Below are 19,964 nucleotides of genomic sequence, written 5' to 3' on the forward strand. Positions count from 1 at the left end.
CCTTCCAATTGAAATTGTTACCTATTAACCTCGAGCCCGCCACGAGTAATTGGTACCCAATACTAACCTAGAAATACTGCTATTTAAAATGTAAATCAAACATTACTGATTTTGGCTCCGCAAAGTGTCACACACGACTGAGCCTAGTAAATAAACGAACTAGTTAAAAAAAATGTATCCTAAATTTGTTAATCGCCACATAAAACCTCAATAAAATTGCAGCTTTGAAGCTGTACAGTATCAGCTATCAGAATTTGATGTTTTGCTACCCAAATATTACAATAAATGGTTTTGAGTGTAGTAGTGTGGATGATTCATCACCTATTATTTTTTTTATATTGAGCCTTTAACGATTGCATTCTACCTAAGACACCATATCAAGACTGCCTTATGCCCGATAATCGTAAAGGGCCGATTTAAATGTGCAGTGATCCGAACTGTCAAAACCATAGGATTTTTTAATCTAGATGAAAATAATTTGTCCAGAATAGATCAGATACGAACCAATTGATAACTTTTACATGCGGGTTAGCTAAATATTTCCCGCGAACATGGAGCCAGTTATCAGTAGTGTGTTTTGGTCAGAAATTTTATTGTTTTTGCTATGGTCATTCATGTCGGTTTGTCGGTGCTTCCACCTTCGAGCGCAGCGCTACTGTATCTGTTGCTTGGATTCTGGAAAAGTTGCCAGTCTTCTTAATTTGATGTCTTCGATACTACTGAGTGAGCTGAGTGAGATTTTTTGCAGAAAGAGTCGCTTTTTATTTTCTAGCTTAAAACATAAATGGACACATTTAAATTGGTATTAACATGGAGAAAAGTATTATACTGTAACACATAAATGTAATCGTCACGCAAATACTGTAAAACTGCTGTGGTAAATTCAACTGATTTGAATTTCTGAGTAAAACAAATATCTCACCTGACTATTTAAATCCAGAGTTATCGCTAGAAGAACGTTATTTGTACCATGTCGCCACTAAGCGAATCAATTCCCAACAAATCTTTTCATTTCTGAACGGGTATCATCCATTTGAAAAACTTTGCTGAAGACAGGAAATTTCTATCTGGTCTCGGTCTTGAGTTATCGCTTGAAGACCTTTATGTGTACTCTGAAGCCACCCAACGAATCATTTTTGAACCGAACTATCCACTGACAGACAGGTATTGTCCAACTGAACAACTTTGCGGAACACTGAATCTTTGTATCTGGTATAGTTCAGAAACTATAACTGGAATTGTTCGCCGTATACTCAATGCAAGACGCTACTAGCACAGACAAACAGACGTAACTCTTTGAAAAAGTTTTTCTTGAAAACATAGTATCTCAAAACATAGGACCTCAGTAGCGACATCTTTCAGGCTTGAAAACAAGCTTGCTCGCTAACTCGCAAACAATATTGCATAAAAGTTCTATAGAATGTATAGAAACGTCAAAGTGATCCGATGCCAGCGCTGCGGCGAGTAGTTCGTGGAACTGATAATATTCAAATCAACCGTTAAATGCGTGAACGAAGATACACAATGAAGAGTTACGTCTGTTTGTCTGTGCTACTAGGTTAATCAATCGAAAAATCTAAAAATGTATTGTGCAATGAACATTGCATCAAATTCGATGCATAATCTACACATTTCTTAAATACAATGTGCTGAAATGAATTAAATATAAACCATTTTTTTTCACACTATCTCTAACCTATTTGGTTTTTTAATAGATATTGAAAGTGTAAAATTAGAAAAATAGAAAATGTCAATTCGTCGAGGATAAGTGAGAGCACATGGTCGCTACATTTCGTTACATTCGCGGCTACAAGATTAATTCAACAACATAGTAGTTTTCTCACCGACAAGCCGACAAGATACTTAAATCTTACTTTTGCTCAAATTTGTATGACCGCTGATTTAAGTGTGCAGGAATCCAATCCATCTAATTCATAGCATTTTTTGTTCAAGATAACATTAGAATTTGTCAAGAATAGATTAGACACCAACCGCCTCATAACATAATGCACAAGTGTTCATGGTTTTCTTAAACGTTTTCCACGAATGGAGATAGATGTCAGTAGTGTGCCGCGGATACACTTGCATGACAATCTATGAACATGTACATTATTACAAGTGTGACCGTGGATGTGCTCATAATTTATTATAGAAATAATGCTCATGCTCATAGTTGGCCATACAAGTGTATCCGCGGCATAATTTCAACATGGTCGTTTATGTCGGTTTGTCAGTGCCTCAGCTTAACTGAAAAATACCGCGCATAACCATTTTTGTATACACCACGTGTTATCGCCATTATAGCCCGATTGTTTGAGACGAAACGGTGCGAAAATCTTTTCACTGAATGCAGTCGCGCAGACTTTTCGCTGCACATGTGCCAATTTTTCCGCCTTGTTTCCTGTTAGAAAAACCGCTCCTACTTGGTCGGATTCAGTTATGAGATTCTCGACGACCGACATCATATGGTAAGGCTATAAATTTCTCTTGCCAGCGATTGCTCTGGTTATTTGCTGTTTTGGTCGATTTTACAGCTGTGTCTTTCCTTTTCCCATTCAATCAATGATGTCCGCCGACGTGGACGATGAACACGACGACGACACCCCGGCCGAATTCCATTTTAATGACAATAGAGTTCTCATGAGTTCTATTTTTAGAAAGGAGGTGGCGAGTTTTGAATCGAACAATCATATAAATTAATCGCTCATTGCTGTGACCTTCAACCGAGTGTATGAACTTTCTACGGCGGGTTGCTCCAATGAGCTCATCTATCAAACTGAGTGACACCGGAACGGAAGGTCGCCGCCACTGGGTGCTTCCTTACGATCGAATTGCAAGATCACGCATTCCTTCGAATCGAATTATCCGAGCACTGGCTGGCGATGTGTCAGTAAGAAGCAACTAGGTCAGTGCATCAACAAAGACGTGTTCAATCGCTGGATAATGCTCCCGTTAGAGGTCGCACCACGCCATTAGATCTATATGGCGCGCGATCGTTCGCAGCAAACAATGAACCTGAAGTAATTTACTGCTGCCATCTTTCGGATGGACGTCATAGTAAGCTCTAGCTCTGCATAGCTGTGGGTATTAATCAAAATAAAGATGGCGACTGACGGGCGCCGATCGTCTCACTGATCTTGGCATTCGCTCTCGTAAAGTCTTGTTGCAACAAAATGTTTTGATATTTCACTGCCAATTGCATTGCGACTGGGAAATAATTCAGATCCAGAAATAACTTCCCGAACCGGGCTGCCAAAGTGTCAATAATAACTCTATTGTTTACCTTTTTTCAATTTCGATTTCTATGACAATGGATTCCCAAGCTAATCTACCGCTAAGCTGTCAAAGGTACCTTTAACGGATGTAAAATTTCACTCGTCTTGTTTTTCTGGGGTTATTCATTTGACTGCTTATAAATAGCCTTTCGCCTTTGTCATTCGAAAAAAAAAAACGTTGTTTTTCACAAACTTTCCCGAATACCAACGCTACGTTTAGCAAAAGCAGACGGTATTTCTGACGCTCAACCGCACCAGTGTGGACTAGTTCTAACTGGTTACACCCATATGCCACTGACAAATGCCGTAAATCGTTGGCAAGCAAAATCAAAACATAAAATCTCCCCCCACCGATATACGCATTGCTCTCAATGGTCAAAGAATGGGATATTTGATTCAACAACTCTATTTTTGGTTTCTAATGTCGGTGGGAATTTTAAGTTGTTAAGGTGTAAAAAGTGACTTTCCTCGACCTGCCAGCTCCAGTTGTCTGTGGAAAATCTTTTATTTTACAGATCAAAAATGTTATTGTGTATTGCGTGTTTTGAGTAAGATCGTGTGGGAAGTAAGTCACAAGTGAAGGAATGTTCTATTTTGAGATGCATAGTTGGAGGTGACTGGGAATACACGGCAGGCCTACAATCGTTAAGGTTCCCGCATGCTACCGAACGGAACGGAACGTGCAGAAAGTCACGCACCACACTTCGACCACTTACACACCCCTAATTTTGGTTCATATGACTCGTCACCGTCGTCGGTGGTTTCCTCAAGGGCACGAGCGTTGAATCGCATAATCTACAGTCGTCTATTCGTCGTCGTTAAATGCGTAATGCGTGTGTGATATGCGCCATCAATGGAAGGGCTCCCACCCGCTTTCCGAAAGCCAGACGGCACCGGTTTTATGCGGTTTCTGTTTACCAACAATGTTTTCTAAATACTAGATATCGCATGGGATGCGGCAGTTCAGACATCATATAGAGGAAGGTCAGGTACTTTTCCAGTTGTAAGTAACTGTTCTTACATCGCATTTAGGTATAGGCGACCTTGACCAAGCGAAGGAATAGCATGATTCAGAGATGGTTTTTCCTTGTTTTTCCAAACTAAACTGGATTATGCTGGACTTGTTCTCATATTTCTCATATTTATGATAAATGTATAATTTAAAACTCCTATAAGTGGTATTTGAGTACTGGACACTGAGCAAGTCTATATAAGAGGTGGACGAAATATGCGTGCCTGTTCATAAAATAAGCAGCTAAAGGAAACTAGTCATCAAAAAAAGCTCTGGAATATGGTCACATGGACAGATGAAAGCAAATTTAACGTTAGGGCTTCAGATGGTCGAGTTAGAGTCTGGAAAACTGATACAATAGTCTTCTCCAGCTGCATATGTATTGTATTATAATTGCAGTGCGATCTGTCAAAAATCTATGAATTTACACGGTACAGCTAAAAAGCAAGACCACGCTGGAGATGCCTGGGTTCGATTCCCGTCCCCGTGTAGGATTTTTTCTGGTTGGAAAGTGGAAAGTGGACTGCCTTGGGCATAGAGTATGATTTTTATTGCCACCAGGGCGTCACAATATCAGCTTCAATCGACAAAATCGATGCGACGAAGGGACTGCTAGCTTTCTTTTTCTGTTGAAGTCGAGTAGCTTCGCATCCTTTTTGAACATAAGTCGGCGCCTATATACAAATTTTCAATCGTTTGTCTCTCCTTCTCCCATCGCTTCATTCATCTTTCTTTCGATCCTCGGTGAAGCAGACGAGTGAAAGATTGCTCGACTTTGATAGTATCGTCTTTCATGTAACACATCAACAGAGGTTTCATGACGAATATGGCGGAAAATGAAAAAAGGGGAATCCGTCCGAAAATTCACTTGGATATCTCCTTAAATTTCTCAGAAATCTTTTTCGAGAAGGTTCTGGAAATATCTTCGTAATTCCCTTAAACCAGCCAGTAAAATTTTGAAATTTTATCCTCAAAGATCTATTTGATTAGTATTTTTCACAAATCCTGAAATCGTTTTCACAATCTTCATGGAATTTTCCACAAATATTACTCTGAATCCAAGCTCTATATTTTCAAAGTTTATAGAAAGGTATTGCTTTTCATGGAAAGTATATGCTATTCAGACAACTAAATTAATAATTCATCTTTTGTTTAAATTAATTAGTATTTTTTTAGTTTAAGAATCATAAGGGTCAACACTTTCAGAATTTTGTCTGGGTTTTGTTAGGAGTACCGTGGCTGCACACTGAAAAAAGATTCATGGTAACCCGTACTATTTCGTAGGTTTTTAACTGAAAACAAAATACGACTAAATTTCGGTAGAACGAATATTGTATTTCAAAAAAATAATACAGTTTGTTTTACCATGCTGCGTTGAAAACGTCATCATAGTATGGTGCACTTTTTTCTGGTAATAACAAATGCAAAAGCGATTAAACCAACGACAATGTAATTACTTTTGTTTTAAAGGGTGTCCACGATGAAATTGCCACACACAAAATTGATTCGCAAAATTCGAGTTTTCATCCGATTGCCATCAAATTTTCAGGGATTGAGAAATAACTATTAAACTTCATTTTACCATTTTACTCGTATTTTATTTACAGTCCATACGCAAATGCCCGCACCTTGGCCTCAACCCCGGCCATAAGATTCTGCACAACCTGTGAATCAACCGTTTTTTGCATGTAAACCCATACTTTCTTCAGTTCCTCGACTGTCTTCACTACCTTAGGTCGTTTAAGAAGGTGCTGCTTCATAATCGCCCAGTACTTCTCGATGGGGCGGAGCTCCGGAGTGTTGGGAGGGTTGAACATTTTCGGCACGAAATTGACCTTATTGTCCGCATACCACTTCAGCACGTCCTTGGATGGCATGAGGCCAAATCCGGCCAGAAGATTGTTGGGACGTTGTGGGCCTTCAGGAGAGGAAGCAGCCGCTTCTGGAGGCACTCTTTTATGTACACCTGTCCGTTCATCGTGTCCTGGGTCACGAAAGGTGCACTCCGCTTCCCGCACGTGCAGATGGCTTGCCAAACCAGGAATTTCTTCGCAAATTTGGACATCTTCTGAGTGCAGACATGCTCCGGAACGCTGAATTGTAGGATAACTTGGCCGTGAAAAACAGGTTGCCGGGGATCTGTTTGAAGTCGGCCTTCACATATGTTTCGTCGTCCATGATGCAGCATTCAACTTTCGTCAGCATGTTGAGGTACAACTTCCTGGCACGGGTTTTGGCGGACTTGTTCTGCTTCTCGTCGCGATTAGGGGCCTTTTGTACCTTGAACGTTCGAAGCCCAGCCTTAGTTTTGGCCTTCTGGACAAAACTTCGGCTTAGGTGCAGCTTCTTAGCCACATCCCTAACGGAGGCGTTCGGATTTCGGTTGAAGGCCCCAACTACGCGGTTGTGATTTTTGGTGTTGTACGGAATACTTTTTCCTTCACTTCTGGGCTTCCGATCGGTGGTCAACCGTTCCTCGAACCACTTAATCACTCGCGACACCGTGGAATTCACGATTCCCAACGTTTTAGCGATGGAACGATGCGAGAGATCCTTGTTCTCGTGATGAATGCGCAAGATTTTATCACGCACGAGCTGTTCTTTCGACTCCATTTCCGCGAGTTTTGATCACAGGACTTTAAAACTTGCAGGATGTAAATAATGCACTATGAACTAAATTCACCCAAATTTTCATTAAATTCTACCCAACGGTTAAAAAGTTAGAGCAATTTCATAGTGTGGCAATTTCATCGTGGCCGCCCTTTAAACTAAATTTCAGTTAATTGGGTTCTTTACTTTTGAAAAATATATCGATTTTTATATCATCTGAAAGAGCTTCGTTTTCTGAGCAGAGCGAAAAAAATTCGAACCCACACACTTTCATCTCGATTTTTAAATCAAGATTTAAAGCAAAATAGTAACTTCACTGTTCGACACTAAACGGACAAACTGACAGCTCGCTCCCATACAAAGTGACACCGAGGTACCGACGAACAGACGTGAAGCTACTTTCAAATTCGTGCCCAAGACGCCATATTTAAAATACGTTAAACACTACCGACATCTACTCATCTGATCGCGTCATACCATAAGCAAGGACACGAACCCACGCATAATTTATATTGCCTTGGTTTGCGTCTCACCTCGTTTGACAGATCTGATCGCCCGTTTTAAAGTTCGAATCGCTCGTTTGACAATTCGAATTGTGGACAAACGAAATGCTCCTGTGGCATGTCGGTTCGTCGGTGGTTATACTGTAGTACTTGCATGGCTTGGATTTTGGGCTTTGACTCGTTTAGTGGATTCCAATCAAATCAAATTGTTCATACAAAATATATCAACAATCCTAATCAATTGTTATTGCTATGGTTATAAGGTACACAAATAATTTCTTTAATTTTACGTAATTATTGTTTGCTGATTTGTAAAGATGAACAGGTGGCCCATCAAACTGATTGACATTGATTATGACGAATTTAGATATGAGGAAATGACACTTAAAATGATACAAAATGGTTAACATAACTTTCAACATTCCATTTTTGGCGCTACAAATAAAAGCTCATCTTTTACTGACAGATCACATTGAAATTCAGTTCCTCAATACGAAACAAAACCTGAAGCATAGTTCAAGCTGAACATTGCATTAGATATTAAGTAACATTGATCGATTCTCTTCGTCGACTTTCTCTTTCGTTCATAACTAGATCACATAACTGTTTCTTGTGGTGTTTGTCATATTAGATGCTAGATAAAAGCTTTTCGGTAAATGCTGGGTAATGCGCAATACAGATCCCATTGAGATCACTAGCCTCTTCCCAGCAACTCCTATTCCTACCTCCCCGTGGTACCGGCCGGGAACTGTGAGCAACCTTAGGGAAGATCGGGTAACCAACCCCGGTGGGAACTTTGGTCATAGGCTGACTGGGAAGGGGGGGGGGGTTTGGTTCGGCAAGCCTGAGCGTCTGTTCTCCAGGAGCAGCGGATCACAACAGCGTCTGTTCTCCATGTTAGGGGCGGCTGATCTACGTCCGAGTGCCAGTGAAGGACTCTAAGCACAACTGTGCACCCTGGTCCTCCGGAAAGTTAGGGGGTTGGTGGTGGTAAAAAAAAGCATTGCAACGGAAAATCAGCAACAGAGGAATACGAACCGAGACCAACGGCAACGACCCCAGCGACGAAATAGGACTTGCGATTGGAAACTCGGCACGTGGAACTGTCGATCTCTCAATTTCATCGGGAGCACTCGAATACTCGCCAATCTACTGAAGGACAGGATCCATGGTGCGAACGTTTAGAGGTAATCATACCATCTACCAGAGTTGCGGCAACACACGCGAGCTGGGCACAGATTTCATCGTGATGGGCGAAATGCAGAAGCGCGTGATCGGTTGGTGGCCGATCGACGAAAGGATGTGCAGTTTTAGGATCAAGGGCCGATTCTTCAACTTTAGCATAATCAACGTGCACAGCCCTCACTCCGGAAGCACTGATGATAAAAAGGACGCATTTTACGCGCAGCTCGACCGCGAGTACGATCGATGCCCAAGCCACGACGTCAAGATCATCATAGGAGACCTAAACGCTCAGGTAGGCCAGAAGGAAGAATTCAGACCGACGATTGGAAAATTCAGCGCCCACCAGCTGACGAACGGGAACGGCCTACGACTTATCCATTTCGCCACCTCCAAAAACATGGCCATACGTAGCACCTTTTTCCAACACAGTCTCCCTTATCGTTACACCTGGAGATCACCACAGCAGACGGAATCGCAAATCGACCACGTTCTGATTGGTGGTTCTCCGACATTATTGACGTCAGGACCTATCGTGGTGCTAACATCGACTCTGAACACTACCTGGTGATAGTCAAACTGCGCCCAAAACATGCCGTCATCAACAATGTACGGTACTGACGCCCGCCACGGCACAGAGCGATTGAAGCAACCGGATGTCGCCTTAGCATACGCGCAGAATCTCGAGGCAGCGTTGCCAGAGGAGGGCGAGCTCGATGTGCCCCCTCTAGAGGACTGCTGGAGTACAGTAAAAGCAGCCATCACCGACGCAGCCGAGAGCACCATCGGAACCCGATAGAACGTGGAACGGTATAAACAGAAACGGAAACAGCAGACTCGCATCTTTCGGGAGAAAAAACGCCGCCTGGAAGAATCGGACTGCGAGGAAATGGAACGCAGAAGCTCAGCGCATCCCGCAACGGATTCGTGCCGCGAGCCGAAATGTGCAAGGATAAGGATGGGAGCCTCTTGACGGACGGACGTGAGGTGATTGAAAGGTGGGAGCAGCACTTCGATGCGCACCTGAATGGCGAGGAGAACGTAGGCACTGGAGACAAGCGCAATGGAGGAAACGACTACGTCAGTGCAGCAGAGGACGGAACTGACCCAACTCCCACGCTAAGGGAAGTTAAGGATGCCTTTCAGCAGCTCAAAACCAACAAAGCAGCTGGTAAGGATGGTATCGCAGCCGCACTCATCAAGATGGGCCCAGAAAAGTTGGCCACCTGCATGCACCGGATGATAGTCAGGATCTGGGAAGCAGAACAGCTACCGGAGGAGTGGAAGGAGGGGGTAATCTGCCCCATTCACAAGAAAGGCGACCATTTGGAATGTGAGAACTTCAGAGCGATCACCATTTTGAATGCCACCTACAAAGTGCTATCCCAGATCATCTTCCGTCGTCTATCACCTAAAATGACCGAGTTCGTGGGAAGTTATCAAGCCGGCTTCATCGACGGCCGATCGACAACGGCCCAGATCTTTACCGTACGGCAAATTCTCCAGAAATGCGGTGAATACCAGGTCCCAACGCATCATTTGTTCATCGACTTTAAGGCGGCATACGACAGTATCGACCTCACAGAGCTATGGAAAATCATGGACGAGAACGGCTTTCCTTGGAAGCTGATCAGACTGATCAAAGCAACGATGGACGGTGTGCAAAACTGCGTAAGGGTTACTATCCAGTTCATTCGAATCTCGCCGGGGACTGCGACAAGGTGACGGACTCTCATGCCTACTCTTCAACATCGCTCTAGAAGGTGTAATGCGACAAGCCGGGTTCAACAGCCGGGGTACGATATTCACGAAATCCGGTCAATTTGTGTGCTTTGCGGACGACATGGAAAAAGAACATTTGGAACGGTGGCAGAACTATACACCCGTCTGAAACACGAAGCAGCAAAGGTCGGACTGGTGGTGAGTGTGTCAAAAACAAAGTACATGTTAGTAGGCGGAACCGAACATGACAGGATTCGTCTAGGAAGTAATGTCACGATAGACGGGGATACTTTCGAGGTAGTGGAGGAATTCGTTTACCTTGGATCCTTACTGACGGCGACAACAATGTGAGTCGTGAAATACGAAGGCGCATCATTAGTGGAAGTCGTGCCTACCAACAATCAATACGAAACTAACGATTTTAAATTGGCTCACCACTTTAGTAGCCTATTGGTCCCAAGCAAACGATTAACGTACCCTATTCTAGTTGAAATTCTATTACTACACTATGTTTGTTTTGATACGCTATGAAAGTTTGACAGATAACATCAGGGGTGTGTGGATTCATGCAGAACATGCAGGGGTGAGTGAAATAGCTTGGGACTGCTTGGGACCGTTGTTCTGGTACTGAGTGAGCCAAAAATAATAATGATTTTCTTCGGGACCCAGTGGTCTTAGAGTTACCTCTATGTGCCTACTACGGGTTCCAGAAGAAACTACGGTCAAAAAAGATTCACCCCCGCACCAAATGTACCATGTACAGAACGCTAATAAGACCGGTGGTCCTCTATGGACACGAGACATGGACTATGCTCGAGGAGGACCTGCAAGCACTCGGAGTTTTCGAGCGACGTTTGCTAAGGACGATCTTCGGCGGTGTGCAGGAGAACGGTGAGTAGCGGCGAAGAATGAACCACGAGCTCGCTGCACTCTATGGCGAACCCAGCATCCAGAAGGTGGTCAAAGCCGGAAGGATGCGGTGGGCAGGGCATGTTGCAAGAATGCCGGACAACAACCCTGCAAAGTTGATGTTCGCTACTGATCCGGTTGGCACAAGAAGTCTTGGAGCGCAGAGAGCACGATGGGCGGAACAGGTAGAGCGTGATCTAGCGAGCATTGGGTATGACCGAGGATGGAGAGCGGCAGCCGCAAACCGAGTATTGTGGCGTACTATTGTTGATTATGTCTTATCTTAAATGTGATGTTGTACAAATAAATGTATGTATAAAAGCTTTTTTTTATCGATCTGTGTGCCGGAAATACCTGAGAATATATTTACATGGCCGTGGGAATACAAAGAGAAAGTCGACGAAGGATCTAATGCAATGTTCAGCTTGAGTTCTCTATTCATCTCAAGTTCTGAAAAATATGGTAAACTTATTAGCTTCAATTTGACCGGTTTTTTGAATGCTAGGTGCTCTTGAAGGTGAGAACTATTGTTGATGTTATTTAAATAAAGATCTAAGAGGAAGAGGAGACAATAGGGGAACTTTTATAAACCAATTTTCTGTCAAACAAGAACCAGCACCTTATTGGTCGGGCGAACGTATAGAAACGTGGGAATTTTTACAACAGGGAATCTATCTTCTTGTATTTTGTCAGTCGACTGCGTCGCCCATAATGAAATAGTTTTTGCACGGTCGTTTCCGCGAGAGAAGAAGAACACGTCACAGACAAAAAGGAGCCAGTTGAATCCTCTTCCTCTTAGTTAAAGATAAGATCCGCTTTTTATCAAAATGTCAAATGGGGCTTTCAAACAGGATTGCTTAAACTCACTTGCTGTACAAAATTGTTTTTCGAAATTATGAAATCATTAGATATTATGATAACTTGTACCTTTAATCTAAAAGAAGAGGTTATAAAGTATGTTTTTGACCCATAAAACCTGACAATTTGCATTCAGAGCATCACAATCAGCGATTTAACGATTCGTGAGCGCTCACTATGAATGAACGCTCACGAATCATAAAATCACTGATTGTGACGCTCTAAAATCTAAATTGACATATTTTATGAGTCAAACACATACTTTACAACCTCTTCTTGTAACTTACAAGTACTAGTTATCATTATAACATCTAATGATTTTAAAATTCCCAATTTTTTGTTATAGCAAGTGAGTGTAAGCAACCCTGCTTTCAAATACGACAAGGTTACTCCGTGGTCTACAATCGTGCATGTTATAAATCAAGAGCAAATTTTCATTATGTCGTAAGTAACATTCGCACCAATCCGAGACAAATAAAGTTTTGTTTTGATGACCGAAAAGTTATTCCTATTTCCAAGTAAACACATATAATCTCATAGTGATAGCAATGTTTAACATATTTAGCAGGGTTTTAATCATACAAATGCAAATCGCTAGCTTTCGTGCTAAAAAATACTGGTTTTTGAGTCAAAAGTTATTATACGTCGTTTGGTGGCCCCTATTGTTACTTAAGTCAAAGTGTATTTACCAGGATATTCGGGAGAATTATCAATTACGTCTCCTTACGTGCAGCCCATTCATCATTTTAGGACCACTGAAATCATCTTAGCAACAAACAGTTCGATTTATTCACTTTAATAATGAGAAAGCGAAACGACGAACGTACACTTTTCACGGGTTTCTCAGCGCTGTTACTTAAGTCAAACGGCATCTCCATAGAAATTGGGTGACTTAAGTAACATCGAAAACTATTTTGATCGGAAGGTGATTACGTCAAAAAGCAATTTGGCTGGCAAATAAATTTAAAAATGGGATTTGATCCTATATTCGGACAGTATATTGATCAGTTCACGAAGATTTGCCGCACTCTTCTCTCACCCGTAAGTTTTGACAGTTTTGGGTGGTTTGTTTTGGCTCCCATTCGTTGCTATCTTTTTTACTCAGAAGTAAAATGATAGGGAGCAAAAAGTGAGGTTAGGGACCGTGCACTGATCTATAGTGTAATAGCAGGAGAATCGATTGACACTGATAGCTCGACTTTGTTTACCTTTGTTACATTCGACGTAATGAGAACTTGCTCTTGAAATAATCAATCGAATAATTGTTTCAACTTACTAATCAGGATGGCGTAAACAGTGATTTCCAGATCCCAATCATCTAGCAAATGATTCCAGAGCTCCGGTATTTCATCTCTTTCTAAACCAACAATAAACTTCCATTGAATGTATAATACTCTATGTTTATATTTATGTATTCATACCGTTGATGAGCTCCACTAAAGAGCCTGAATTTATAAATAGACGACATCTTATCCATTTGACAGGTCTTCTGCTCTATTGGAATGACTTTTCCTATGACTTTGACAGACAATCGATTATTCCAATTTTGACATATCGCCTCTTTATAAATTTAGGCTCTTTAAGCTCCACATCAGCAATAATATCGTCACTTTTTTATCTGCCATTATTTCCAACTTAATGGCACTTTGGTAACTGCTCTTTTTTCAAAATGGCGATCAAGCAAGAATCTGCAGTTACCATGGTTCGTCATGAAATAGTAAAAATTTCATTTTTCAATTGAACAGTATTTCTCTTGATATTACCATATACAGATGGTAACATGGTAAAATTGAAGTTATTGTTTTAACCATGAATGTTATTAATGGTACTTGCTCAATTTTAAGGTGAGCATAGTAATTTTGTTGGAATCATAGTCGTTTTGAAATAAATTTTGGTAGATTTGACTATGAACTGGTGTGGTATATTGTGTGTGGCAGGATATTTTCTCAAAAAGGGGTTATACCATCTGTCGCAACAACTCGTTGCGCCGCACCACACATCCAACTGCAGCGATGGTACGTACCTAGAAATGTTAATACATTGTCCGCTCTGACGTACCCCACTATCGGTGAGTCACCGGGACAAAACGCCAGGCAGACAGACAGACATACAGGCACAGATCAAAAGAAAAGGCCGTAATCGAAGAAAATGTATTTATTTAAATTCGATATAATTCCTACTTATTGCTAGTGAAAATTAATTAAAATTTGCTCATCCTATTTAAATTAGGGAATATAATGCATTTGGTAATAAAAGTGAACTAGAACTAATAGTACGGTGAAACAGTACAGTGAAATAGTACATAGTACGGTCGTAAGCGTAGGTTAGTTTATGCAGTGATGATGCAGAAAATGAAACTAAACCTAGAATCACTTATTATATAGCTGCTACTCGGGAATCTACGGGACTTTCACGCATATTTAAAACAGACACAAAACACATTGAAAGCAGGTAAAATTTCATAATTGTAACCTAAATTAGTTGAAAATTTGTTATTCATAACCTAACCTAAGAATCTAATTTACAGTGATCCCATCACCGATCGAACAACTAAACACAAAAAGGGACACAAAACGTAAGTCTCTTTATACACAAACCAGTAAACTTACCTAATTATCGTCTAAGAATAATCTAAAATTACTATGTACAACAGAAACAAAAACTTATACTACTGTACATTTAAATTTTCATTCGTTAGGGATTTTTTAACGTTATCACTAGAAATACAACGTTCAGAAATTCGGAAAAATTGTCTCCTTCGTTGCAATCGCAACACCATCTGTTTTCTGTTTATGGCCGTACGACTGCGCCCATTGACGAGTGCACGGATGGATTTGAGTTCACTCACTCGACAAAAAGTGACACAACAGCGGGGCCCTGTTTACTAAAAATGAACATATATCTCGCGTCACTTTTCAAATCGACCAATGTAACAAATGTAAACAAACCGAGTTAAGCGATACAAACTGTTGCTCTTCTTTCATTGTATGTCATACAAAAACATCCATCCAAATTCACTTTCATTTATTTAAGATAATCATAGGTAAAAAATTGTCCAATGTACAGTTTGAAATGATGGGTACATGATTGTTACTTCGGTCATTCGGACTGCCTAACATGATTGGTGCTCATTTTTCAAAGGCGGGGCCAATCTAAAGTTAGGTACTATACTCTGAAATCTGTGAAAGGGAATCTAGTATCATGTAGACAAAACGTCCAATGTAACACTCATTGATTATGTCATTGAGAAAAATCGTCCAATGTAACATGTCCGATGTACAACTCTACTTGTCAAAACGTCCTATGTGGTTTTTTCTATGTTGTAGCATGAAATTCAAAGTAAAATTATGATTTTACCGTTTCTTCTGAATTTTCAACTTTATTATACACTGGCTACATTAAAAATAGTATTGCAAAATGTATTGTTTTTAAACAGTTAAATTAATAATCTGTCGAACTTCAACTTCGATTTTCTCAAAATGGTGGATATGTTACATTGGTCTATTTGAAAAGTGACGCGAGATATGTGTTCATTTTTAGTAAACAGGGCCCCGCTGTTGTGTCACTTTTTGTCGAGTGAGTGAACTCAAATCCATCCGTGCACTCGTCAATTGATTTAACACAAGGCGGCTCTTTATCAAGGATTCGCTCCTCAAACCGCTGCCATAAAATACTATCAAAGTTACACACCTGTGTATAATTCTTATGGGCGGGGTTGCATCAACAATCAATATGAAACTAACGATTTTAAATTTGCTCACTACTTGACTAGCCTATTGGTCCCAAGCAAATCGATTAACGCACCCCATTCTGGTCGAAATTCTAGTACTACACAATGGTTGTTTTGATTCGCTATGAAAGTTTGACAGATAAAATTAGGGGTTCGTGGATTTTCCTATGTTTCGAGGGGTGCATCGATTAGCTTGGGACCAAAGAGAGTACCAGAACTGAGCCAAAAGTTGGGCACGTTATTTCGGGACCTTCTAGTCTTAGAATTACCTCTATGGTTGCATCAACAATCAATACGAAACTAACGATTTTAAATTGGCTCACCACTTTAGTAGCCTATTGGTCCCAAGCAAACGATTAACGTACCCTATTCTAGTTGAAATTCTATTACTACACTATGTTTGTTTTGATTCGCTATGAAAGTTTGACAGATAACATCAGGGGTGTGTGGATTCATGCAGAACATGCAGGGGTGAGTGAAATAGCTTGGGACTGCTTGGGACCGTTGTTCTGGTACTGAGTGAGCCAAAAATAATAATGATTTTCTTCGGGACCCAGTGGTCTTAGAGTTACCTCTATGGTTGCATCGCGCTTATGAGCGGCGCACTTCGACCGTAAAGGGCCACCCACATTAGATCCGTTTGCGTTGCGTTGACTTAAATTTGACAGTTAGACAATAGATTTAGCTGTCACTTTGCCACAACGCGTCCGATCCGGATCTAATGTGCGTGGGCCTTAACGAAATGAGAATTTAACATAAGCGCGACAATAATTAAACACGTTTATATTGTATGTCGTACTACACTATTTTTATCAGTGCAGATACCACGCGAGATGCGAGCAGTGTGACTGTGTCTTCTTTATCGACAGCCCGACACAACCCTTCATCTAGCTCTGCCCATTCCCTCGAAAATGAACTCGAGTAGTTTGGAGAATCCATCTCTTCGTGTCAACTACTGTCAAAAAGCGACAAAGAAAGTCGTCGGTCGTCCTCGTTTCTGGCCGTTTCGTGTGTTTTGTGAAACAATTTTTCCACGGAGTAGAAGTCGTGTCTTTTTCGGAGTCGTAGAAAATAATTTCCTTCCTACTAGTTGCACTTGAATCGTTCCGGACCCATTACCGGTGCAATCACAATGTCTAACCGTGGTGGAAAGAACCGTGGTCGCAATAATTGGAACCACGGTGGTGGCGGAGGCCGCAAATTTTACGAAGGTAAGTGATGCAAGGTTTCCACTGGTGGTGGTCGCCATTTTGAGGAGGAGAAATTTCTGCTGGGAGGATTGGTGTTTACCTTGTTTTCTGCCTATTCTTTTTTTTTCTGTGGGGACAGCTGGAAGCAATAATTACTCGGAACATGACGATCGAGTGGATCGTGATCGGAAGGTGACCGATGTGAAGCGGCGAGTCAGTTTCAAGCCGTTCAGCGGAGGCAGACACAAGGGTGCGAAAATTTCCGACATTCAGATTCGGGCACACCTGGAGGACGATGAAGCGATGGGTGGTGGTGGCATGGGCGGCGATGGATTCGATGGTGATCGGCGGAATTTCAACAAGGGGAAGGGTTTTAATAATGGAAGGCGAAGGGGATCGCCGATTCCGAGAGGTCCGATGGGTGGTGGACAGTTCAGGAAGAAGCTTGTGGCTGGACCGACCAGTTGGTTCGAAGTTAAGATCCCGTATGGTCACAAGTACGAGAAGGATTTTGTTCTGCGCTCGTTGGTGAGTGCCATCAGTCCGTTGATATTCATTCCACAATATTGGAAGGTGGAGGACACGGCGGTCAGTTTCTACATTGAGGATTTCCAAGCGGCGGAAGCACTACAGAAGATTGATCGCACAATCGGGCTTCCGGATGGCCGGAAGATGATTGTTATTGTGCGGAACAGCAATCCGCAGTTCCAGGTTAATGAACAGCTGAAGGAACGCATGAAACTGGCCATGCAAAAGCGCTACAATCCGGCAACTCGAGCGTTGAATTTGGAAAAGTTCCACACTGATCCGGATTTGAGCGATATCTTTTGTGCACTGTTCCGGCCGCAGATTATGCTGGCCGCGTTCGATGTGATTAAGGACAACATTCCCAATTTGGAAGCGCTCAATCTGAATGACAACAAACTGCACATGCTAGATCACTTTAAGCAGCTGGCACAGAAGGTGCCCAAGCTGAAGATTCTGTACATGGCTAACAATAAGGTGAGGGTGGTGGATGGTTGAGTGTTGAATTGATTTTTAATTGAAGATTTTCGTTGTTGCAGATCCCCTACGTTACATCGTTGGACAGTCTTAAAGCGCTGTCTTTGGTGGAAATCAACCTGGAGGGCAACCCGCTGAAGGACCGCATCAAGGACCAGACGGTCTATGTCAGGTATTGCTTAGGTTCTGGTAGCTCCGGTGCTACCGGCACCATCTTTTCTTCCCTATCTATATGTGTCAGTGTTCCGTCTGGTGCGGTTTCTTTGTCGTCCCCGACCATTGAGGAGGAGGAAGAGGAGGAGACCAGGCAGCAGGTGGACCACAGTGATGGTCGTGATGGCGTGGGTTGAAGTAGTGAAGTGAGTGACTGAATGATGACCATTTTACGAATGAAATGTGCGAAGACAGTGCCCTATCCTGATGGGGTGCGTGTGTAAATCACGGCCGGATGTTGCTGGTGGCTCAGGCGTTGTTTGCACGATCGACGCCGGAGTGGATACAGGTTTACTACGGCCTACGGCTACTGGACCAGGCCATTGCCATCATGAACTATGAAGGGGTTTTGGGTTACAGCTTAAGACAGTGTTACTTGAAGTTTCCATGGTCTGTAAATGATATAAAAGTCTCATTAGTACCTACTCTGTCAATTTGACTGCCTATCAGAATTTCAAAATTCGAAAATGTGTGAATGATTAAAAACTAAACCAAACACATCCATTTAACGCTGTTTTATCCAAAGTCGCGGAATGTTTTAAGTAGTCCAAATGCATCGTTACTCTAATTGGATAAAAGAACGTTGAATTAGGTGTTTTAATTAAATTTGTTTAGAACTACTTATTGAATGTAGTGTCTGTAAGCTTGCAACTCAATTTCGTTTACAAAAACGTTGTATTTTGATAGATTTTATATTTTCAAAGGAAGGTATCGCCCGGTACGATCATCTCTAATACAGAAGGGTCAATTAATGCAGGTTTTGCCAATTACTTTTAGGTAGGTAGCTTCAAAGAGAAAAAAAAAACAAGCAATCAAGTTAGATAGCAAAAATTACAAGCGACTGTAAGGCACTTGAAAATTGTATAGTTTACAACAGTTAGTTGATAAGAATTGTAATTCTGACGGTTTCTCACATCGAAAAAATGAAAAATTAAACCGAAAAAAATACCTCGGTAAAGATTACCGCTCATAACGGATGTTCTCCAACTGATAGAATTGATAAGCGTAAAAGTTGACCAACGGTGTAATTCACCGAAATACGATCTTAGGCTCCAAAAAGAACACATAATGGTTCATTGGCAATACACCTGACCCAAACCAGAGGAGGTAGCTGTGCTGCTGAGACACACAAAAACAGTTGTCGTCACCACCAAGGACAGTGACTACCGTTCACAGCTGAACGTGTCTTGCACAGCAGCCAGTACCTTACCAAACAAAGAAGGGTATCATTGCCAAATCAGCTGCTTACTCCAGTAGCTAGAAGCAACTGAGACAGCAGCAGCAGCAGCAGCATCGATCAAACGATTCCACAAGTTGGAGCTAAAGTCTGCGCTGCCATTAGAGTACATCGGTGGGAAGGGTGCAGCAACTCTAAATCCTTCGATCTGACCACGGTCAGGTTCGATTTGCAAGCTCAATCCTTAAATCAACTACTGCTTCCATGCGTGGACAACCGCAATGGGGGGAGGGGGGTATCTCCCAATCATACGCTCGCTGGGGAAACAAAAATGGGTTGGTCAAACAGTATCGAATTGTTTCAGTCTGAGAAGTCTGCTTTGAAGCAAAAGAAGTAATCAAAAAAAAAAAAGAAGAAGAAAGCAAGATAAAAAATATTTGTTTAGTCAAAAAAATGCCAAACAACATTGAGAAACCGGATGAAATTTGCAGTAGACAATAGGATGTAATTTCATGGAATCAATTAACACAGAAAATAATACACGCTAGGAAACACGTAACGAGCAAAATTTGCATTTATTT

The 19,964-nt window shown here is 41.7% G+C and overlaps 1 protein-coding gene across 3 annotated transcripts in view; it reads left to right on the plus strand.

The window, feature by feature from the left end:
* The window catches only part of sbr (small bristles), a 63,240-nt gene that overhangs the window by 30,357 nt on the left and 12,919 nt on the right, over positions 1–19,964 (plus strand). Inside the window, exons 1-3 of one of the 3 annotated variants that reach the window (XM_065226267.1) lie at positions 16,866–17,016; positions 17,138–17,993; positions 18,056–18,165. In XM_065226267.1, the coding sequence (XP_065082339.1) occupies positions 16,934–17,016; positions 17,138–17,993; positions 18,056–18,165 (1,049 nt within the window). In that variant the 5' untranslated portion in view covers positions 16,866–16,933. Of the gene's footprint in view, positions 1–16,865; positions 17,017–17,130; positions 17,994–18,055; positions 18,166–19,964 lie in introns of those variants that run through there. The other 2 variants (XM_065226266.1, XM_065226268.1) reach the window with 2 other exon arrangements.

Source organism: Ochlerotatus camptorhynchus, unplaced genomic scaffold (assembly GCF_037179485.1).
Source record: "Ochlerotatus camptorhynchus isolate MF236.1 unplaced genomic scaffold, CSIRO-AGI_Acam_v1.1 ptg000247l, whole genome shotgun sequence".
Lineage (NCBI taxonomy): Eukaryota > Metazoa > Arthropoda > Insecta > Diptera > Culicidae > Ochlerotatus > Ochlerotatus camptorhynchus.